General features: G+C 44.7%; 1 protein-coding gene across 2 annotated transcripts in view; it reads right to left on the bottom strand.

Annotated features, from left to right (window-relative positions):
- Positions 1-9,884: 9,884 nt before the first annotated feature.
- GATB (glutamyl-tRNA amidotransferase subunit B) overlaps positions 9,885-24,454 on the bottom strand; it is a 111,479-nt gene continuing 96,909 nt past the window's right edge. For both annotated transcript variants that reach the window (XM_044681149.1, XM_044681148.1), the window contains exons 11-13: positions 20,302-20,380; positions 12,836-12,970; positions 9,885-10,379 (exon numbers count right to left, since the gene is read on the bottom strand). In XM_044681149.1, the coding sequence (XP_044537084.1) occupies positions 10,254-10,379; positions 12,836-12,970; positions 20,302-20,380 (340 nt within the window). In that variant the 3' untranslated portion in view covers positions 9,885-10,253. The remainder of the gene's footprint in view (positions 10,380-12,835; positions 12,971-20,301; positions 20,381-24,454) is intronic.

The following is a 24,454-nucleotide window of genomic DNA, read 5'->3' as shown; positions in this document are numbered from 1 at the left end:
ATATATATGTATATGTATATATATGTATATATATATATGTATATATATATATATATGTATATATATATATTTTTAAACCTTACCTTCTTTCTTAGAATTGATCGATTCCAAGACAGAAGGGTGGCAAGGGCTAGGCAATTGGGGTTAAGTGACTTGCCCAGGGTGAAACAAACTAGGAAGTGTCTGAGACTAGATTTGATTTCAGGTCTTTGGAATTTGCTCTGTCCACTGTGCTCTCACTGCTCCTTCAGTTGTATTTTTAACCTCCCATCGGTCTATTCAGAAGAGAATATGGTTTTCTAGGCAGGGAGATCTAACTGTGGAGCTACTGAAGCCAGGGAGAGGGTGACTTTTAAGCCAGAGAACATGATTTTGAAGCTGTCTTCATGGGATGATTTAAATGTCTCAAACCAGAACCTTTGACCGACTCTCTTCCACAAATATTTTGTTCTGTTTAGACTCACTATATAATTAAATTGCTAATGTGGTAAGTGAAAAGGATTTGCTCCAACTCTCTGCATCAGCTTTTTCAGATCTATTACAGAAGGGCTCTGTGGTCGGGAAGAATAAGAACTTGCTTTTATGACTCATATCTTCTTTGTCAACTATCTACCTTCTCCATCAAAGCCCCTAATGGAAAAAAAAGGCGATATGCATCACTCATGGCCGGGTTACCCAGAAGCCTTTAACGTGCACGTATAGAAAACGAGTTAGCCTTCCGCTAATTTGGAATTGGAAAATAGGATGGGGTTCTCTGGGAATGGATGCTACGACTCCAGGCAGGCCTCCTCCTTTCTTCAGGGCTATCTGACGTGGTGTTTGGAGACTAACTAACCCTTGGAAGCCAGTTAGAAATAAGAGTGTGGCTTGAATGGTGGGGATCATGCATGCTGCTCCTCTTGAGAATGCCTCAGAGGAGGTGATGAGCGAGGAAATGAAATGAGGCGGGCAAGGAAAATGGGCACACTTCAGAAGAGCCGCAAAGGTCTGTGGTGGATGACTAAGGGAGCAAAGAAGTTAATCCTGAATGACCTGCAAGGTTAAGCTGATTTAGGGGTGTGAAAGGGAAAGAACCTATAAAAAACTGAAAGATAGATCCTGCTAATGTAATGGAAAGGGGTGATAATGAAGGATCCTTTGCAATAGTCAGGAGATAAGTAAGACATTAGAATGTAAAGAAAATCAAATAATTGCCTAATTTTCTTCTTGGCTCCTAGAAACATTCATTAAATTTTTTATAAATTGTTGTTCATTTGTTTCAGTTGTGTCCCATATTTTGCGACTCCACTGGGGGTCTTGTAGGCTAAGATCTCGGAGTCATTTCCTTCTCCAGCTATTTTACAAATAAGGAAGCTGAGGCAGAGTTAAACAACTTACCCAGGGTCACACAGCCAGTATATGAGGCCAGATTTGAACTCAGGAAGATGATTCTTTCTGACTCCAGGCCTGGCATGCTATCCACTGCGCCCTGGCTTCTACTATAATGTAAAATAGAAAAGGAATTTGGATGGCCATGGAATAAGATTATTTTGAGTTTCTAATTAACACAGTATAAGTGACAGATTCTTCCTAGGTTTGGATCCAATGGACCTGGGATGCAGTTCCTGATCTGCTACTGGATGACCTTGCCTAAGTGACCATACCTCTGTGTGCCTCAATTTCCTCATCTTTAAAACAAAAGGGTTCGATGGGTTGATTCTTATGGTCTCTTCTGTTTCTAAATCTATGATCTTTGGTTGCTAGAATGGGAGGAGAGAAGTGAGGGTGCTATGGCTCTGTGGATTTGGTTCTGAAGTGGGGCTGGACTGCCTTGGCTACTTGGGGAAGGAAGGCTATCCATGAAGACATTAAGGGGCTGACATGTGTCTGGGTTGCCCATTTCAGCTTTCATTTCAGCTCTGGCCTCAGTACCTGATTTCCGAGGAGCCCGTAGGCTGACCTGACTATGTTTCACGATTCCAAGGACATTAGAGCATGTATAGTTGGCAGACTCGTTTTGAAAATGGGCCAACAGATATTTTAAGTTGATTTTTAAAATATCAAGGGTGGGGAACTTAGAGGGCTTAGTGGATTGAAGTCAGGTTTAGAGATGGGAATTCTTGGGTTCAATTCTGGTCTCAGACACTTTGTGGCTCTGTGTCCCTAGAAAGTCACTTAACCCCCATTGCCTAGCCCGTATCACTCTTCTGCTCTGAACCAGTACAGAATATACATTCTAAGATGAAAGGCAAGGGTTAAAAAAAATATCAAGAGAGGGTGTTGGGAGTAGAGAAGTTTATTTCTCACTAGTCACAGAGATACTCCCGCTAATTACTTTTTTCATTCATCTTAGAGGAATTATGGGAAATAAGCTTTCTGTATGTTCCCTTGCATTGCTCTGGAGAGGAACTGGAGAGGTGTTGGGGTGGGGTGGGGTGAAAGATGATGCTGAGCTTGTCAAATTTGTAGATAAAGATATCTGGTCCATTCAGCAAAACTCTTTCCACTTGGGGGAAATGGATGGATTTTATTTGACTCAGTTGTAGTCCTTCTAGCCGTCTTAAAAGCCAGTATCGTGGGGCAGCTGGGTAGCTCAGTGGAGTGAGAGTCAGGCCTAGAGACGGGAGGTCCTAGGTTCAAACCCGGCCTCAGCCACTTCCCAGCTGTGTGACCCTGGGCAAGTCACTTGACCCCCATTGCCCACCCTTACCAATCTTCCACCTATGAGACAATACACCAAAGTACAAGGGTTAAAAAAAAAAAAAAGACAAAAAAAAAAAAAAAAGCCAGTATCGTTTGTTCTGATTGAAGCATCTTTTTGTGGCCAGAGGCTGCAAAGCCTTCTTGGGGGACAGCCACCAATTCTCACAGGTACCTATGAGAGGCTTTAGCAAGGAAGCTAAGGAAGAAGACATCTACTCCATCCCCTCTACTTGTCCAATACGGACCATTTCCTCTCCATGTTCCAGATTTCTTTTTCTGGAGGTTCTTTGCTTTCTGGATCTTTTGGGGGTGGTTTGGAGCTAAGGATCAGGATGGCTCACTTTGAACCTGGAGGTTCCCAAGCAAGCAGGGTTCAAGGCTTCTTTCCTAGAGAAGTCCTTGCTTTTATTTTGATTTTTTTTTAAACCCCCGCATTCCGGCCCATGTTTGCCACAGGTCCCCAGCTTCTGCTTCGGGGCTGCTTGATTTAATCAGCCATTACTAGTGCTGTGTTTACGGAAATGGCTGTCCCCACTGGCCATTTGTATGAAAGATTTTATTGCAGGATGGCTATGATTACACATGCTACTTGGTTGTGCATGAGCCTTGGCTAGCCTGGCAGTATTAACTGTGCCAGGGACAGATCGAGCTAGCAGCCATAGGTCACTGAGATGCCCAGACCCCCTTGGACTTCAGCCATTAGTGTGCATATCCCATGACCCTCGACTCTATGGCCAGGCACTCCCCAGAACAGAGTGGTGGAAGGGTTTAGCTCTCCTCATCATCCTTACTGAAATATGTGACCGAGCAAACGTTTCTGAGGACAAAGTAGAGTTAACTTTTTGGAATGGCCTTTCTTAAACCTAATATTCATTAGCAAAAAAGCTCTCAGAAGGGGGGAAGACTTGTATCCCAGATGATTCTGTATCCATAAATCCTTTCTTCACTCAAGCATTTAATAGCCCATTAGCAACCAACTACTCCTTGTTCTGGAGGGCAGATTATCCTGGCAGCTCATTAACTGAGTAAACTGGGCTTTGGCCAAATGGATGTGGGTGGGGGCTGGGTGGGCTTGGAGTGAGGCTGTAGAGCTGGGAGGAGCAGGAAGAGAGACTATTTCTTAAGGACAGTGGTGGGTTATGGGAAAATGGCCAACATCTTTGACCCCTAGTTTCTAGGAATGAAAGGGATTTTAGCTTCCAACCTGCACTGCACCAAAAGGTTTATCTTTTATAAACAGCAGTCTAAAGCAGGAGAAAGAGTGTTGAATTTAGAGTTGGAGGACTTGAATTCAACCCTTTCTCTGCCACTTCATACCTAAGCAGTCTTGGGCAAACCATTTAGCTTCTCTTTACTTCAACTTTCCTAATCTATAATAGGTGGGTGGCCATTCCTTCCAGCTCTTTCTCTTATGAAACCGTACTCCCCTAGTCAAGTCCAGGGCTTAAGACTCCAGTAATGAAGCTGGCAACCCATCCATGCCTACTTCCCTGTCCCAGTGTCATGTTTGTGGCCTCCCAAAATCTGCCATACGGGGTCAATATGTTTGTTATTTTGACAGGAGATGATCGCCCCATGGTTGACTTCAGTAGGTGGTTTCTTCCCTTTGTACAGGTTGGTCCTTTGTTCTCTGTGATGTCTTGGTTAGCCCCTGGGAATTTTAGCCATCTGGCATTAACACCAACTAATCTTTGACCTCTTTTGGACTAACCCTTCTTGAAATGGCCACGCCACTGCAAGGATAAGGGGATAAGGGATAGGAAAAAAAAGTAAAGATTGTCTTTAGGAGGAAAGGAGGAGAATTTAGACACAAACCCCAGGAGAGGATTCTGGAAGGAGAAGCTTGGGAGATAATTGAGATTAATTGCCACTCCTGATCTGGCTTTTCTCTGAGCTAGAAGGGATGACTTTTGCTCTCTCTTCTCCTGGGAAGAGACTAATCTCCTGGAAAGATTAGGAAATTCCTGGGTGTGGAGAACTGCCTTGGAGATCTGTCTTTCCCTGAAGTGCTAAGACCGATCTGGCTGAGACAACTTGGGTAAGGTAAACCCAAAGGATTTTCATCTAGGACTTTGGGTTTACCGAGGAAGCCAACCCCAGACTGGGTAAGGACTCGGTCCATCTGTGAGTCCTGCCTCCTTAGCTTTTAGAGACAATCTTTAATATCTAGTTTAAGTAAGGTAGTCAGATAGCTTTGATTGTAGACAGATCATGAAGTTGGTAAGAAGGGATTTGAGAAGATCTGAAGAACATTGCCCGTGAGGGGAGCGTATAAGGTTGAGTTGAAATTAGTTTTTAGAGACAGGGACCCTATTAAGTTTATCTACCAATTTCCTAATCCTAAATAAATTTTCTTTTATATAACTCAAGGGGTTGTGCTTTACTGACCCTGGGGAGGTTCCTAGTTGGGTTTTTCCATTGTCAATCCACCTAGGTCCTTCCCAATCAATTTATCTCCTCCTGGAGGTAGATTTTTTTCCCCACCACTTTGAAATCTATTCCTGCCTCTCAATGGCAAATTGGGCTTAGAAGGAACTCTTACTTTGTTAATATGCCAACCCTAGAAAATCAACAATTCTTTCCTCCTTTGTCCCCCCAAATGCTGCCTGTATGAATCTGTGACACTATAATGGTATATCTCAGTCCAGACCATAAAAGCTTCCCAGAGCTGGGACTGCTCACAAGTCCCATGAGCTACGTGCTTATGAGAGAATGAATGAGTCCTACATTTCCTCCAATGTCCTGAAGTTAGTGATGCTATAGCCTGGCTAGTTAAGAATAAACTTCTCTCTTGGGCAGAACCCCTTTTATTGAGCATTCATTTCAAAAGAGAGTCTGGGATTTGATGCTGCCTGTCTTCATGAATGATTTCTAGGTTCATCCCTTTAGTAGAAGAGGTAGCAACAGATATTCCATCCAATAGCCACTAACTAGCCTGACCATTTACCACCTCTTCATTGCAAAGGATAGCTTGTAAATTCATTCAGGTAAAAGTCAGGTATTTTTGGAGGGGTGGAAGTAGAGAACAAAATAACTCAGATTTGTTTTCCTCAGTTGCTTTCTTCTGTCTCGTCATACACTTATTCAATGTGCTTAGTTTTTTTTTTTTTTAAATGATCCCCTGGGTATGATGGTGCAAACTTGTAAGGATTCCTGCCAGGATTCTGAGGCTGGTGAATAGTTTTGAGTTCAGGAGTTCTGAGCTGTAGAAGTTGCAATAGGACTAAAAACCAGTTGAGTGTCCATTTGGTGCCACTGTGGGGAGTTCCTGGGAGCATAGGACCACCACACTGTCAAAAAAGAGGCAGATTGGTCCACACTGGCAAAATGGGGCAGATTAAAACTTCCATGCCAGTCAGGATTGGGCTTGGGCTCAGATGAGGCTGCTGTACTCCCTCTGGATGAGATAGGGAGACCCAGGCCCCTTACTTCCCCAACCCTCCCAATAAATGGCCACTTTGTAGACTCCTTGAACCCCTGATGCTGAAGGTGGTGTAAAATTTTGTGCATGTTGGGGTGTGGCCAGAAGCTATGGACAGATGAGGCTCTTGGAAAACAAGAGTAGAATTTTTAGTTTCATTTCTTCCAGGATACTCATAAGCAGCAAGTTTCAAAACGTGGCTCTCCACTATAGCAGTGCCGTAGGGCTAGAAAGGCTTTTCTTGGACTCATCATTGGCTGGTTATGCCAGCCAGTTCATTTCACTTCTAGGTCTGTGCCCACCCTCTTAAGTTCCAGCCACAAAAGTTCCAGGGCAACAAAATTGGCAAGTGTTATGATTAGATGCATGATCAATTCCAAAGGAGTTCCATGAAACATATAAAATTAGAATCTGCTCCCCAGGATTCTAAATCCCAGTATCCCTCTTTTGTTCTCACCTCACCTCCTTATGTTATGGAGAGAAAGTTTGTGTGTGACCCTGCCCTGCTCGCTCTTTTCCCGCTAATGCTGCTGGGAAAACTTTTCTTTATTCAGGCTTTAACTTTTGTCCTTTTATTTCTTCTACTTCAAGTGATTATTAATAAATCTTATAAAATATAATACTTGGAGTTATTGGATAGTAATTTTAATCTTATAAACACCACCCACTAAGTAATTATTAAGGACAGTAAATTATTAAGGATCATCAAAATGGCACCAACAGACTTTGTATGTCACATAAGCCCTCCAGTTTAAATCTCCCAACAATGTTGTGGGGACAGGTAGCACAAGCACTTCTTTATTTTACCTATTTTTATGTAAGAAGAAACGGAAGCTCAGAGAGCTTAAAATTTACTCATTCAACAAATGTTTATTAATTGCCTTCTATGTGTCAGGCATGAGGCTAGGTACTGGGGGAGAAAGAAAAAAAAACAATAGTCCCTTGCCCTCAATGAGTTTCCATTCTGTTGGAATATACTAGACCTACGGTGTCAAACTCAATTAGAAATGGCTCCTTACAGATCAAATATTGACTTAGAAACCCACAAATTGGGGGCATCTAGGTGGCTCAGTGGATTGACAGCCAGTTCTAGAGATGGGAGATCTTGGGTTCAAATATAGCCTCAGATACTTCCTGGGAAAGTCACTTAATCCTCATCATTGTCTAGTCTTTATTGTTCTTCTGGCTTTGGAACCAACACTTAGTATTGATTCTAAGACAGAAGGGAAGGGTTTAAAAAGAAACAAGGAAACCATACATTGAGATTGTTTACAACTTTTAAGAGAAAAAGGAAAGGGCCAGACAAAATGGAATCAAGTGACTTGCCCAGGTCACACAGAAAAGGTCTGAAGGTCAAATTTGAACCCAGGCCCTCCTGACTCCAGACCTAGCACTCTATCCACTGAACCACCTAGTTGCTCCCTCATTACATCTTAATCTGATTTGTTGCTTTTACCTTTTAGTTATTTGCCTTTTATGTGTAGGCTATGGGTAAAGTGCTACTTACTTAAGCAAAATTTTCTCCACATAGTCTTATGATCATATTACCTACTTCTGTTCACATTGGAATGTGAAGTATGCTGCCATATTCTTAGGGAATCCCACTAGAGCCAACTTGGGCAAGTCTTTTCCCTCTTGGATTTTTTTCATTTACAAACTGAAGGGGTAGGACTAAATATTTTCTGAAGTCCTTCCTCTCAATATCTGTGACTGGATTCAAGGTTACACAGCTGCTGGTGATAGGCAAAGGTAGGATTTGAACTCAGATCTTCTGACTCCAAGGCTAGTGTAGAGCAATTGAAAGTGGAAGATAAATTCTCACCTGGGGGACACTCCACCTATACCCAAGGCTTAGGCCTGGCCAGGATGACCTGTTCTAAGATGGTCTGGGGAAGGGCCCATTGTCCCACATCATCTCTCTCCCATTCAGTCAGGCACCAAACTCTCCAGGTGTAGACCCAGATCATAAATGGGAAAGACTCCACCTTGGTGTTGACTCATACATTTTAATGAGGTTTTCCCTGCCTAGCAAACAGGGGACCAAACACAATTCCCACCCAAGTGAAAGAAGCTATTTACAATGGAATTTTACTGAGCCCCAAGGAGGCCAGAGCTGCTGCTTTTTGCAAGTTTGCTGGGGCCTTCAGCAAACAGATCCCACTCTCTGTTGAGGGTCCAAGGGAAATGTCTAGAGTACTCCACATCCATTTTCACAGTTGCAGTCAGGTGCACACAAAGCCTGTTTTTGGAAGGCCTTGGTAATAGTCAATTGTCTCTAATGTAGGCGAGCTGGCATTTTAAAGGGCAAGTGTCTTAATGCTGACATTTTTCACTGGGAGTCTTCAGTCTCTAATATGGTTTACAAAGATGTTTGCTGTTTTAAAAAAAAAAATCTTGATAGAGCTGCCATTCTAATTAAGTAATAACTTGACTTTAGCTCTGAAAAAAGCCCCAAATGCTCTGGGCCAAATTTTATTATCCTGGAAGCAAGAGCCTTTTGTGAAACGGTGATGCAAATAGCAAGACTCCCTATTTGTTAGATAGATGTTGCTTCTCCTCTCTTTTGGGATTCGTGATGGAATCTAAGAGAGAACAGAGAGTCCAGGCCGAGTTTGTTGCTTTCCTTGGGAGGTATGGAGAAAGTAAAAATAGGCCTTTTATTTTCAGGTCTGTTCGTTTTCAGTGTTTAAGTAGCAAACGCTGCATGCCTTTTTCTGGGTGAGGTAGAATTTTAAAATTCACAACAGCTATCGACAAGGATGAAGAAGCTGCTCATTCCTCTCTGCTCACTCAATATTGAGTATAGCCATCATGAACCAATTCCTCTTGCCGAAAGGTAAGGGGGATACTCTCTTCCCCTCCACATTTTCTCAGGGAACAACTGTCTCTGCTTGCAGCTAAGTGGGTATTGGGAAGATTTGAAGGTGCTGGAAATGGGGCTGGGGGGGGGAAGATGCTGGAAGCACATTTCTCACAATAACCTGGTTGTCCCTGGAACAGCCTTAAATTATAGGAAGAAGCATCCCTGTCTCTTAATGCATTTTTGTTTTTATCAAGGCCACATCATGTTTTGTTTCAAGCCAGGGTCCCTGCAAGATTTTCTTCTCGTTTTTGTCCCGGGTGATTTCAAAACAAAGCACCTAACTGGTCTTTAAACTAACAGCCAGCTCTTGAGTCAGAGGTGACAGAGCATCCAGGTACAAAGGAAGCCTACGAGGCAACATGGATAAAATGGTATGACTGGACACATGATGTGAATAAAAGCAATGCAGCCTTCATTAGGATGTCAAGTGCCTGATGATTAATTTTATAGGTCAAGGCCTCGATTTGCTAATTTAGAGTCTTAAGCTTTCCAGATAAAACAAGTTAGCCTGATGTTACAGCTCTTGTTTTTGGTCATCTGCACGATGTTTGAATTGTAAGTTAATTTTTTATGTGAAGTCTGGGTATATATTTTATTCATTAAAATATTTGAAAACATCGATTTGTCTTTTTTCAATACCACCTCAGTTGGACCTCGTGGGCAAAGCTCTCGCTTCCTCCTATTCTCAGTGCTGAGACACAAAGCATCCTTATTAATCAGATGATGCCCAGGTAAGTGGGGATACCACAGTTCCCTGCCCCCTGCACCTCCCACCTCAATCGTGAGTGCACAGACTGCAGTTCTTTTTGCCTGAACCAACCAATTTCTAGGGCTAAAAATACAGAGCTTGAGATACTGATTTACTTTTTTTTTTTGCTCTAAAAAGAAAAGCTGGTACATCATTTAAAATTGTTGAGGCTGATTTATTTATTTCAGAATTCTAGAATCTGACTTAGGGCTGCAGCTACATTTCTGCCTGAAACCCGCTCAGCTCCCGCTGGCACGGAAACAAACACGGGAGCAAGACCTTCTGTTCTCCTGTGGAGTTTCCTGGTAATCTCCGTCATGGGGACATGGTGCCAAGGGAAAGGTCTAGGATGGAAGGGGCTCGGGAGGCAGCCGGCCTAGCTTTGGCAGCCAGGGCAGGATGCTGGTGGTCTGTGGGGAGCAGGGCGGCCTTCTGCTTGGCTCAGGAGGAGCCTCGAGGTCCCCGGGAAGGTGCCCGCACACACTCGTGCCAGTTTGCTTTCTTCCTGTTCCAGTCAAGGGTTCCAGCCCCAGAGCTGCTCACTGCAGCTGCTTCTCCAGAATCTGCTTTATCTTGGCTGGGTCTGCCCGTCCTTCTGTCGCCCTTCGGGCCAGTCCGATCAGCTTATTCACAACTTTCTGGTTTCCCTTCTTTACTGCCATGACCTTCCAAGAAATGAAGGAAATATATTTAAGGGGAAAAGCAAATGGCTGTAGGTGGCGGGTGAAGGATGGAAAGCCTGGAGAAACAAAGGGGCCGGCTTCTGAGCCTATCAGCTGATGAAGCTGTGGCATCAACGGCCCAACAAATGGGGAGCAGTAGCCGCCCTCGGCTTTGGCCCTGGACCCCAAAACCAAGGGAAAACAAACTTATCCCTGAGAAACCAGACCAATTAAAGAAAAGAAAACAATGAACCAGCATGCATGGTTAGATAATCTGATTTCTAAGGGGAAGAAAGATGAGGGGCTTTTCAGCTTGGGGGAGGGAACATGAAGGGATACAATCAGAAAATGGCTGTTCCCCTCCCACCAATGTGTTCAACATATTCAGTCAAGTGGACCCAGAAAAAAATAACTGACTAACTAGTACAGGGCCAGTTTTCAGATAAAATACCTGGATTGTTCAAGGTGTGTAAATGGGCAAAAACTCCTTGTCAGACTTTAAATCTGAAGGGATTTCTGGTCAGCATAACCTATGATAAGTCAAGGTGGTCCGCCTTCCCAGCCATAAAGGAGGCAGCAAAGAGCTCTCAGAATGTCCACAATTGAATAAAATTTTCTCCCAGATCAGAAATTGGATTAGATGCCTAATTGAATATAAAGAGAGCTGGGCTTGCTCCAGCATTGAGTCACAAGATGGCGTTAGTGCGGTTCATTTAATTCCCCCGCCATGACCCGCTGCTCCAATGTGCTCCTCACCTCACTTTTGATCATCAGGGAGTGGGCAGCCCACTCCCCCCGGGGATCACTTGCCTATAAGCAGAATCCATGAGACTTTTTCCTATATTCATAATTAGAATTACAGAAGTCAGTGGCAAAGCTGAGGGTTCCCATTTGTGGGGCAAATGGTACGTCCTGCTTAATAAAGTGATATGCCCAGAAGCCGGCACCTTCGTTTCCTTAGGCGTTTCCTCTTTCACTTGCCACATGTAATAAGGAGTTATTCCTAACCAGAGATGTGCTGGGGAGAAAGGACTCTATGGAGGATCCAGTCTTGCTCGCCACCTTTGTCCTCCCTTGGCCTTTTGTTCAAAGGCAGATCTCTAAGATCATTTCTTCTCTAGGTTCTTGCTGAAGGGAAATTTCCAAACTCTAGGCTTCTGATATAAATAAATGGGAAAAATCAGGCTGATGTCTAACAAGTAAATGATGGCCTGGGTCTGGTCTATTTTGGGGACCAGAACTTTCCTTCTTCTCCCTAACTGCCACAGTGCTACAAGGGCACCATGATGGTGGTTCAAGCAAGTTTGTTTCCCAAGTATTAGGAGCAAGAAGAGCTTCTTAAAAGGCCCCTGAAAGAGTAAGTTGCCTAAAGGGGATTTAAAAAGTCTGATCAGAACAGAGAGCGAGTCTCTAATTCTGCAGTAAGGGCTCTCAGCAGTCATGAAAGCACAGGCTCTATTTAAAAAGAAATGGTAGTTCTTAATCAGGGGTACAAGGGAGAGAAGGGGAGGTGCTGAAGATACATCGAATAGCAGCTAACCAGAGAGGCAGGAACTCTGGCTCTGATGTTCCCCGGTAGTCTACCTGCACAAAACAAAGTGCTTTAGTATGAATCTGACTAGAGATGAGGCAGGAAGATGAAGACTGCAGAAGCCTCAGTACAAGCTCATTTTCTTTATCAAGAGCTTTTACGGGGCTGTTAGTGTCTTCCAGCAAGCTGATAGGTAGGTGGGGACTGTTCTGTAAGTGAGGATGGCAATTTTTTCTTCCCCCACATGGAAAAATCCTTCTAGACAACATGATTAGACTTGGGGGAGGGAGGGACCCTACTCATTTTAGCTTGCCTGTTTTGTGCTATGCTCAGAACACAAAATGACTTGGTTTTTAGCCATGCTCCTGTCAAGGATTTTCTCCATAATTTAAAAATAATTTTCCATGCTGCCTTTACAAACACTCCTTGTGAGGCTGAAGCTGGGAGTGTTTTCGTCTCCATCTCTGCCCTCCTTCATGGCAGGACCTGCAGGCTAGCTTCTTATGGGGAGGTCCTGTTCACTCCTGGCAGTATTTGTGCCCTCGAGAAAGGCCAGGCCCCTGAGGGGTCAACATTTCAATCTGGCCATTCTGGTGACACTCCTACAAGTAATAACTCAATGCAAATTAAATAGTGTTCAGAGGGGTGAGGATTTCCAATGAAAACAGATTGAATGGTTCCAAATTCCAAGGAGAATACAAATATTCACACTGGGCTGGCTAGGCTTCAGGACAACATGCCTGCCCCATCTGAGGGCTGCAAGGCTCCTATGCTTTCTCCTCTGAATGACCAGAGGTGACACCCAGCCCCACAGCTCATCCTGGAGGTCAGCATGAAAAACCTGTGAGTTGGAAGAAACCTCCAGCCACTGGTGCTGATGGCAGCCTCCTCCCTACTCTCCTGAAGTCACAAAGAAAATCCAAATCACCTCCTGAGGATGCCGGTCCAGCACTGCCTGGCATATCTCTTCCAGTTCTTCTTGCTTTTGGAGCAGCTCGAGTTTCTTCTCTTGAACAATCTGGCCTGCAGACTTCCCTTGGTTTTGCCATAATTCCTCAAAAACCTATGAACCAGAGTGGGGAAAGCAGAGTGAAGAATGATCTCTGGTACAAGGCATGGCTCCTTTTCCAAGGATGCCAAGTTACAAGGATTTGGGGGAAGGAGAAGGAGGAAGAGGAAGGTTGTACTGATGCCAAAGCTCTTTTTAAACGGAAAATGAAGTGACTGAAAGAATCCTAAGTGCTATGGAGAGACCCCCTAGATTTGGAGTCAAAACAGCTAGGTTCAAATCCCTTTCCCTGAGTGGCCTTGACATCATCAAGTGACATCAAACCTTTGAGCCTGTCTTTGTCTGTGCAGCAAAGGGCTGGGCCAGACTTCCGTCTGAGGACCCTTGCAGATCTGCCGCTCATCATTGATATTTCCTAAATACTCCATCCCATGCACCTAGACTAATCAGGGCCGCAGGCTAAAGGGTCCTGGGAGCCCTGGGGGCTCTGTTTTCTCCTAATATCAGTCTCTACAAGTATTAGTGGGCACCTCCTGCCTCCCCCTCACAGAGAGCTGGCTTCCTCCCACCCCACTGAATCATGAGATATGGCTCTCTCTGGGTAGAGCCAGCCTTCCCCCTCTGCTGCACTGCTGTGGGAGTTGTGAGGGGGCAATGACTAGTCCTAGGACTCCTGCTGACAGCCAGGAGACAGGCACACTATCAATCCAACGAACTAATTAAATGAAATGGCAACTTTCTGTAAAGGTTAGGACCCACGCAAAAGCGGTAGGAGGCAGCCAGTGGGCTGAGACCAACTCTAACTCTAACTCTAACATCCTGCTGGGGAAGAGGACTCCATGAGGGCAGGAAGTTATTTGGCCTCGTAATGAGAATACAAAATAAAAACATAAATTAACACACATGGAATCCCCAGGCCTACCTCTTATTTCTTCCCTACAGGAAAAGCTGGTTCCAGGCCTGACTGGGACAATTATCCACAAATGTCTGTATGTTTTTTTTATTTTTTAAAAGATGATTTCCCCCTGAAGATGGGGAATATTTGTAAGGAAGAGAGGTCCTCGGGTGGTTATTTCCCTTCTTCCTTTGGCTCTCATGCTATATGGAGGCTGTGGCAATGTTCTCTGTTCCCTCCTGCAGGCTTTGGGTCCATGCTTGCCTGCAGTCATAATTGTATATTTATATCATCATTACTATGGCAATGAAGGAGATGGAAAACTCCCCATTCTATTTCGGCATCTAATGCGAATGGTACGAGAAAGATAAGGCAGATGCTGCTTTGAGGCCTGGTAACACTTAGTCTTGATTTCCCCAGCTCACCAGTGTGCCCTTTGGCTTGGCTGGTCTAGTGCTGTGTTGGCAAATCTATGGCTGGCATGCCAGAGCGTGCCAGAGGGAGCTGCTCCCTTCCCCCTCTCCACTGTGCCTGAGGACATTTGTCACATGATCTTGCTTCTGCCCCACAGCCCAATGGGAGTACTTCCTCCCTCCCCTGTCTGGGGGAAAGGGCAGCTCATGGGTGGTATGAGGGTGCACTATGGGCACTCAGGCTCTAAAAGGTTCGCCATCATTGGTCTGGAGCATTGGGACCAATTATACAAGTAAGTGACTTGTGAATTCTCTTACTTGTTGGCTAACAAAGTATTAAGTTGGGGTGTTTTCAGTTTTGGTTGATTAAATTAAAAGTTGCTGATTGATAGACAAAGAAATTCACACTTCACACAATGCAGCTGAAGCTATGGCCTTAGGCCCTCTGAACTGTCCTTGGTGCTATGCCCATGGGTGCTATTAGCCAATGTTAACCCTGGGGGGTGGGGTGCGGACAGACATTCTCTCTCTATGCTCACTCAGGAAGCAGGCCAGGCTTATGTCCACATGACAGTCAATAGCATCAGCCCAGGAATCTGTGATTTTTCTCTTTCCTTGATGTCTAGCTCAGGCGCCACTCCTCGTACCTGTGAATGCTGTCCTATCCCTGGGGTATGTTATCAGGATCTTTCCTTTGCCCAGGTGTTCATAACAACATTCCCCCAGGAAACTGAACATTCCATCAGGGCTCTGTTTTTTTGTTTTTGTTTCTTTTGACCCAATGCCTCAATGTCCTCCTCTGTAAAATGAGGCTAACAACATCAGCCCCCCACCTCCCAGGATCACTGTGAAGATCAAATGAGATCATTATTATAAGGTGCTAAGAAAGAACTCTGCCTGGCATACATTAAGAGCCATATAAATGTTACCTACCCTCATTATTATGTCACCCTCTCTGAACCTTTCCTCATGTGCCCAATGAGGATAACAGCACCTTATCACAGGGCTGCTGAGAGGTACAAATGAGATAAATGTCTGCAAACCTTAAAGCACCACATAAACGTGAGCGATTACCCTCATTACTTCTGTTGTTATTATAATCTAAGTACACATTCCCCCTGGTATCTTATTTGAGCCATAGACCCCTTGACAGTCTGGTGAAGCCTACGTACCCCCTTACCCCTTCTCAGAATCAAGTTCTTAAATGTAGATTACAGAGGAACCAATTATGCTGAAACAAGATTATTAAGATACGTTAAAGAAAGCAAGTTCACAGACCACTGTCCCTATTAGAAGCTCTTCCACAAAGGGACTATTTGGCTTTCATCTTTTTACCTTTGAATGTCCAGAGCCTAACATGGTACCTTAGATGCAGGTGGTGCTCAATAAAGGTTTGCTGAATCTAGTCACTGAACGAAACCCAGCACACTTTTATAATGTGCCTTGTCCTAACAGAAGCTGGCAGTAACGAGACCTGGGTGCCTTGTCTTTGCCCTTTCCCCCCGACATCTTCATTTTTCTTTAGCTGAGACCTTGAGAGAAGTCTGTAGCAATGCCTGGTGGGGAAGCAGTTGGTCTTCCCAAAGAGGTGCCACAGTGAATGCAGGGAAATGCAAATTCACCTTTCCTAAATGACTAATGAAAAGGCAAGATAGCCACGGGCACCACCTAGAATATTTGGTTTTCCTAACTGTTTATGTGAGCTACACATAAAAAAGTACACAAAAAAGGTGTATTTTCTTTAAAAAAAAAAACTAGCTTAAAAAAAAAAAGGATTGCTAAAAAAAGAAAAAAGCAGCTTTTGGCAGTGTTTATTTCTGTCCAATTCTGTCTGCAGAGATGTCTAAAAAAAAAGAGACTACTTGAAAATGTACCATCCATAGGTAGGGCATCCCTCAAGGTCTAGAAACACGGCTGGGAATAAAAAGCGCCCCCCTCTCCTGGGGCCCCCAAGACTTTGCTAATCAAAAATCCATACATCTCCTCTGAGGCAGAAGAGGTAAGGCCGGATCGACAGGGAGCTGGGATGGGAGTGGGGAGACCACCAGGTACAAGGGCCTCCTATGGCTTGCCCACCGTAATACCTTGTGTGAACACTGCAGACCCACGAGCAGGGGCACCGGCTCTGAGACTAGTAGAGACACCACCGCCACTGCAATGCATCTGGCACCTTGCAAGGTGCTGGGGAAATATCAGCTTGTTACACTTGAGCAGAACCGCCCAGGATGAGGGCAGCACATGAATATGTGAGGAGGCAGCCTTCTGGATCCCTCCTCAAGTAGGTGGGATGCATCATACCCCTCAAGGGAAAGGACACTCTCCCCATTAAGCGACCTGGCTTGATGTTAGGGGTGATATACAAATATTTGGCACGTACAAATAGTGTCTTTGTTTTGTATCTGGTGTAATCATTTCATCAGGGTGGAAACTCTCTCCACCAGCAGAGACAGGCAATTCTTCTCTAACTTAATTATTAAAAAATTGCCTTGGGGCAGCTGGGTAGCTCAGTGGAGTGAGAGTCAGGCCTAGAGACGGGAGGTCCTAGGTTCAAACCCGGCCTCAGCCACTTCCCAGCTGTGTGACCCTGGGCAAGTCACTTGACCCCCATTGCCCACCCTTACCACTCTTCCACCTATGAGACAATGCACCGAAGTTAAGGGTTAAAAAAAAAAGCTATAAAAAAAAAAGAAAGTTAATAAAAAATTGCCCTGGACGGCAGCTAGGAGGCTTAGTGGATAGAAAGCCAGCCTTGGAGACAGGAGGTCTTGGGTTCCAATCCCAGCTGTGAGACCCTGGGCAAGTCACTTCAACCCAATTGACTAGTCCTTGCCACTCTTCTATCTTAGAATTAGAACTAAGACAGAAGGTAAGAGTTCTTTTAAAAATTACCTGGGCCACTGGGTAAATGGCTTATCTGGGATTAGTGTATGTTGGAGGTAGGACTTGAATGTGGGACTTCCTGACCCTAAAAGCAAGTCTGCTACCCACTGTGTTGGGGAAGGGAAAGATGGCGCCTGTCTCTCTCCCAGGCTGAGGCACAACTAGCCTCCCTGGGACTGAAGGCGAATAGGGGCAAAGGGAGCCTCATCCATTCTAGCAGCCTGCGCTAGGCGGGAGAGCTGCAAAGACAGAAGCAAGCAGAGAGCTCCCATTCTGGGGCTGGGAAACAACACAGGCACAAGTAAGGCCCTGCGAAACCTTTTTAAAGGAATAAAGTGGCTCTGATGCGGACAGGATGAGCAAGAAGACAGCAGCCTTACAATGCCAGGAACTCAGAAAATGCCTCTTGTCTAAGGAAAAATCCCACCTTAGAGCCTTGAAAGCTTAGTACAGCAGCAGCCAGGCAGCTCAGTGGATGGAGCATTGGGCCTGGACCAAATCCTAGAATCAGCCCTGTGCCCTTGCTTCCTCCGGGCCTCAAGCTGGTTCAGTGCCTGAGAGGTCCCGAGAGGCCACTTAGATCCCTCTTAGGTCAGCCGTGGACATGGAGGCCAGGAGAGGAAGAGACCTGTCTCAGGGTTAGACAGGGAGCAGGAAGTAGTAAGAACCAGGATTCAAACACGGATCCCTAAAGCTCCTAGTCTAGAGATCTTTGATTCCTTAACGTAATAAGCATTTCTGAAGGGCTACGAATGCCGGGTGAGAGGCAATATGAAGGAGGTATCTGAGAGAGGCCTCAGGGATTGGGAGATCTGGATTCAACGTGACCCTTGGCCCCTAAGGGCTTTATGAGCCCATAGAAGACCCCTTTCCTGGGAAAACCGACTTATGGAGAAGCTTCTCATAGGGAGCTCCTTATGGTGAGGAAATCAGAGATCTAGTAAGAAAATGCTAGGCACAGGGGACAGAAGACGGACAGACAGACAGACACACACACACACACACACACACACACACACACTCTCTCTCTCTCTCTCTCTCTCTTGCCCTCAGGCAGCTGACACTCAACTAAGAAGAGCAAACACTGACATTGATGAGGAGGCAAAAGGCTTGAAAATAGGGGGATGAGGGAGGTTTTCTGCAGGCTGTGGTCCCTGAACTGGGCCTTAACGGCAGCTAGGCCTAAGTGAAGGTAGAGAAAGGCCCTCCAGACCCAGGGCTCAGCGTGAGCAAATGCAGACAGGAGACGACAGGGCAAGTTTGGGGGACAGCGAGGAGGATGGTTTGGCTGAAATACCAGGTGAAGAGGCAAAAAAGAACACCTGGAAAGGAAAGTGAGGCCAGGCTGAGAAGGCTTGGAATGTCCTAGGAGATAATGAAGGAAAAATTTCAAGTTCCTTATGTGTTCATTATGACTATAATTTTTTTCCCAGAAGCAATTGGAGAACTATCAAAGATGTGTGAGTGGGAGAGTGAGATGGTAAGACTGACACGTCCTAGGAATACTGATTGGCAATGGTGTAGAGGAGAGGGGCAAAGGAGGGCTACTGGCAGGAGTGAGGATGCTGCATCAGTGCAGATGAGAGGAGAGCCTGGCCGGGATTGTGGGGATGGGAGAGCAGGGACTGGACTTGGGCAGCTGATAGGGTAGACTAGAGGGGGACAGAGAGAAGAAGAGAGGGAAGGAGAGAAAGAGAGAGAAGGAGGAGGGAGAGGGAGAGGGAGAGAGGAGGTCACGAGTGACTGAGGTTTTGATGAGCAGGGCTGGATCTTGCTTCCGACACTTCCTGTCCAAGGCACCGCCACTTTCTGGTTTTGCTGCAGAAAGCTGCAGGCTCCCACTCCACCAGGTTAAAGCAAAGGGCAGAACAGACTCCTGACACCCCCCTATCTGGGGCAGGAAGCTTTTTATACACTGGAGTTTCGATGCTTCCACAGAACCTCAGAAAGAGCACCCGACTTGTTTGAACACCGAGGATGCGGATGCCATCCAACAACGTCTCTATGTGCACATCTGTAGAAACCCAGGCTGTCAGTCTTCCATCACTTCTTGTTGCGCCTGTCTCTCTGGGACTGTTAGATTTGGGGGGGGGGTGAGAATCTCCTCCTCCTCCTCCTCCTCCCCCTTCAATGCTATAATTCATTTGCTCTTGTGTATATATAGCTGCTGTTGCCCCCAGGCCATCCAATATCTCTCCCTACTGCTGAGAGTGGTGATAAACATTTGTTATTCTTCTGACATCCAGGCTACCAAAATACTTTTCTAAATGTGGCACGGTCCCTGTCGTTCAGCAGCATCCCTTGGTAGTGGCTAAACGGGGCCTGTATTAGCCTGACTCTGGTTTCATGATGCACAGGACAGAGCATGCTCCATGGTAGCTAGTAATTAGTCAAAAGGAGAGAGAAGTCTTTCCAGAGGATCGCTTTGTAGCCTGCTCCAATCACTGGTGCATATAAATATTAAATGCAAAAAGCTCCATTAAAATAACATTAGGGATCCCATTGAAACACTGGTGGCAGTGGCGTTTGAAGCTGGGAACAGGCCAGCTGCCTCAGTGTTCTTCTTCCCATTTCCTACCTGGAAGGGTGGGGTGGGGGTGGGGGTGGGATTCTGAATCCCTAGCTAAGAAGGCCCCAGTGGACAATGGAAGGCTCCCAGCCTGGTGGCTCTGGGTGTGTGACTGTCTCTGTCCGGCATGGCTGGGCCTCCCTGGTTTGGCCTCACACTCTTCATGGCGAGGAGGCCTGCCTCTGACCAAGACAAATGCCCCTGCAGAAGGAGCCTGGCATGCTGGGAAGGCTATCAGATGGAGCATCAAAGGGGTCAGGGGAGCAGTGGAGAGTCTGTCACCGTCCTCCTAGGACAGGAATGGTGGCATCTGCACTTCCCTTTAATAGAAATGCAAACCCTGCTGCGCTCTCTCTTCCTCCATAAACACACATTTGGGGTAAACATTCCTGTAATGTGAAGCAATTAAACAGTCTTCCCCAATTAACAAAGAGGGTAGCAAATTACCTGTGCATGGAAATGGCTTTTTATCCTTACTAACAAATGAGTTTTCCCACCCTTCAGCATAAAAAAGACCCCTTAGAAGCACTTAATGCCTCAATTACAAACCCCACTTTATGAGGTCGTTTTCATAAACAATAAGTCCAATTTCATAGTAAACAGTGGCCTTAGCAAAAACTGGACTTACCTGTTGAGCTGCGGGCTGAGAGATGACTTTGCCATCCAGAAGACTGAGAAGCTCGGCCAGTGAAGAAGGGGAGATTGGACTAGGCAAGAGAAAAGAGAAAGGGGATGAATTTCACCATGTCCTCTGGGTTTATTTATTGCTCACCTTTCCCTCTATGCCCTTCCCACTCCCCTCCAACACGCCCTCTATATCCCAACTCTCCATTTTATTGGTTTAAATAACTGTATACCAAGGGTGAAAATAAACAGGCCAACTGTTCTCCCTGCCTTTTTGTAGTTTCAAATGTAAGTTTTAGTGTGTGTTCATCTTTATTTCCCTGCCTAACAATGACAGCTGTTTGCCAGAAGTTATACCATGGATTTCCCTCTCAACAACAAAGTGCTTGATTTAATTAGGCAAAAAAGGGGGGAGGGAGCTGCAAAATTCCACAATGAACCTTCCACAAGAAGGGAAAACAGTCAGCAATTAAGCATTTTCAACTGGAACATCAGTTTGAAAATAATCTAATAATTTAAGGGCTAGGAATTTTTATTGGTGTGGGTATGCAGGTTGAAAGCCCTCCATGACTTAGCAGACTCTGGGAATTCATACCCACACCTATACCCATAGGTACCAAGCTGGTGATAAGCCGTCCCAATTTTAATCAGCTTGGTCCTTGGACAACAGACATGCAGTCACCATTGGATGTTTTTTGGCTCAGCAAGTGACTCGCCGGAGCCTACATCCTATTGGCATCACCTTCAAGGACCCAGGATCCATCCTCCAGTGACAAATGATCCAAGGCGGAGGTGACAATCTGAAGCTACTTGAGATGACTTGTTTGGGAACATTTAGGGTCAGTCAGACAATAAGCATTTATTAAATGTCTACTATGTGCTATGATGTGAGGTTTTCCTCACCTTGTCCAATCTTACCTTCTCAAGCTCTAAACTCTAAACATTGGGGCGACAAAGAAATTGGGGAAATATTTCATGGAAAAAAATAAAGTTAATGATGTCCATATGCTGTATGCTTTTGGGTGACCTTGGAGGGGATGTGAAAAAAATAGGGACACTAGTGCACTGTTGGGAGAGTTATGAACTGGTTCAATGGTTCTGGAGAAAAATTTGGAACTATTGTGCATACCTTTTGATCCAACAATACCACTAATAGTCTGTATCCCAAAGAGATATATATATTTTTAAACCCTTACCTTCTGTCTTGGAGTCAATACTGAGTATTGACTCCAAGGCAGAAGAGTGGTAAGGGTAGGCAATGGGGGTCCAGTGACTTGCCCAGGGTCACACAGCTGGGAAGTACCCGAGGCCAGATTTGAACCTAGGATCTCCTGTCTTCTAGGCCTGGCTCTCAATCCACTGAGCTACCCAGCTGCCCCCCCCCCCAAAGAGATATTTTTAAAAAGAGAAAAGAACCTATGTGTACTAAAAATATTTATAGCAGCTCTTTTTGTGGGGGCAAGGAATTGGAAATTGAGGGGTTGTCCATCCATCAGGGAATGGCTAAACAAATTTTGGTATATGATGGTGGTGGAATACTATTGTGCTATAAGGAATGATGAACTGGATGATTCCAGAGAACCTTGAAAAAGCTACATGAACTGATGCAGAGTGAAATAAGCAGAACTAGGAAAACAATGTACACAGTAACTGCACTATTGTAATGATGAAAAACTATGAAAGACTTAGCTACTCTGATTAGGACAATGGTCCAAGACAATTCCCAACAATTCATGATCTACCTCCAAGAGAACGGATGAGTTTTGAGTGCAGATTGAAGCACGCTTTTTTTTCACTTGCTTTTTCTTGACTTTTTTTGGGGCAACTTAGTTAATATGTTTTGCATGATTTTTTATGTATAATTCATATCATATTGCCTTCTCATTGGGTAGGTGACAGGCTAGATCAGTGATGGGCAAACTTTTTAAAGAGGGGGCCAAAGGAAAGGAAATGCTCATCTGTCAGTCTGTTTCTAAGGCAACTCTTTCCAAGTTTCATTGTATTGTATCTTACTCATTGTATTTGTCAGATTAGGAATAATGTTGTGTGGCCTGATGGGACATTTCAGGCCCCCCCCCCCCCCAATCTGGCTTGTGGGCCGTAGTTTGCCCATCACTGGGCTAGAGGAAGGGAGAGAATTTGGAGCTCAACATTTAAAAAAGAAAAAGAATGTTTTTAAAATGATGTTTTCTTACTTTTAGACAGAGAAGCAGCATGAAATGTATATAGAGTACTTGATTTGGAGTTAGAAAGGCTGATGAACATCTACTGACTATTTAACCATAAGCACGTCATTTAATCTTTTTTTTTTTAAACCTTTACCTTTTGTCTTAGAATTGCTACCAAGTATCTGTTCCAAGGCAGAGGAGTGGTAAGGGTTAGGCTATGGGAGTTAAGTGACTTGCTCAGGGTGATAGGGCTAGGAAATGTCTGAGGCTGCATTTGACCCCTGGACCTCCCATCGCCAGGCCTGGCTCTCCATCCACTGAGCCACCTGGCTATCCCCAAGTCACTTAACCTTTAACTGCTATGGTCTACCGATGCTAGAAGCACATGTCTCTAGAGGAACAAAAAGTAGGCTAACCAAATGTTGTCTGCAAAAGTTCTACAGGAATTGATCTAAACACATAAAAATTATATGTAACTGGCATATGCATGCAAATGAGAGCTTCTGAAGTACCTGAAGATGTTTACAAATTTTATATTCTTAATTTAAACATTCCCTTTAATATCTTAGTTAAAATTAATTCCCAGATAAAGTTGTTTCTTTAGACATAACAGGAAATACCTGTCACTTTTGCCTCTCTCCCAGTGATCCCACGTTCCAAGCTGATGGAGTCTGACTTAATGCAATCTGACTTCTTACACTTCCATCTTCAAGCACTCTAAGATCTTAGTCCAGTGGTTACATCCAGAGAGCTGACTAGAAGCAGGCCTCTTGTGTTTAGCTTTGCATTAAGGCAAACAATTCCAAGTGCAAGTGAGAGCTGGAGATCTGGATGTTACTCAGATGGTATCTGCACCTATAGGTACCATGCTGAAGGTTAACAAAATAGCCTTTTTAGGACTTTGGTGGCCTCCCCCAAAACAGAGGCTTTGTTTGAAAAAGTGACCAGCTACAGGGCTCTGTTCTCTGCCAAGGTGCCCGTGTCATCTATACCAAAAAAGGTCTGCTTTCCCCTCAACTTCCCTGTTGTGTCTCTTCAGTGACACTGTAATATACTCTTTTCTCCTTTTAGTTCTGTATCCTGATCTTTGTCTCAAATATGGAGAGACATAAAAATACCAAATTGGGTCAGTCAGTCTTTTTTTCTGAATGTTAGGAAAGTCTGACTTTTCATCTGATAGAAACTCCATGAAGCATGGAAAGGCCACGCTATGGTCCCTGGGCTAACTGTGATGGAGTATGGCTGATTCCATATCCAGGGGGCGGGGCAGGGAGGAGAGGATCGGATTCTACCCCTTTCTAGAAAGGACTGAATACTGGCTAGTCAACTCTAAATGCAGCCAAGCCAAGTCAAGTCAAGAAGCATTAATGAGGTGCCCACGGTGTGAATAACTCTATGAGAAACACAGACGTTAAGCTTACAGAATATGAAAAAGAGAAGGCCCTTTCCCTCAAGCAGCCTAAAAGCTAAAGTGTTTTTTTTCTTTTTTTAAACCCTTACCTTCCATCTTAGAATCAATACTTTGTTTGGGTTCCAAGGCAGAAGTGAGGCAATGAGGGTTAAGTGACTTACCCAGGATCACACAGCTAGGAAGTGTCTCAGGCCAGCTTTGACTGCTATAGGCTTTTAAAGGGGAAAGGGATGACAAAGATACAAGAATGCCTCACTGAAAAAAAATCATGTGATCTGTTGATAGACCATGGGGGGCTCCTGTGCCACCATCTTGTCCCTATTTGTGTTGTCAGCTGTAACACTTGACTATGCTAGTTCAACCCATGTCATGACTAAATTTAACCACAATCCCCACTTTGCACATCAAAACAATGTTTGCTGAGTCTAGCAAACATTCTCTAATGTGGACGCAGCCCATTAGTTAAATAAACGAACCATTAGGTTGGGAAAATAAAGACCATCAGAAGCACAACTTTGTAATTTGTTGATGTCAGATCTACTGTTTTCTGGACAATTAGAGTCCATGTTCCATGGTCC

The sequence above is a fragment of the Gracilinanus agilis genome, chromosome 6 (assembly GCF_016433145.1).
Source record: "Gracilinanus agilis isolate LMUSP501 chromosome 6, AgileGrace, whole genome shotgun sequence".
In the NCBI taxonomy this organism is placed as follows: domain Eukaryota; kingdom Metazoa; phylum Chordata; class Mammalia; order Didelphimorphia; family Didelphidae; genus Gracilinanus; species Gracilinanus agilis.
Note: the sequence above shows the minus strand (reverse complement) of the source record. Positions and strands in the feature narration are given on the sequence as shown.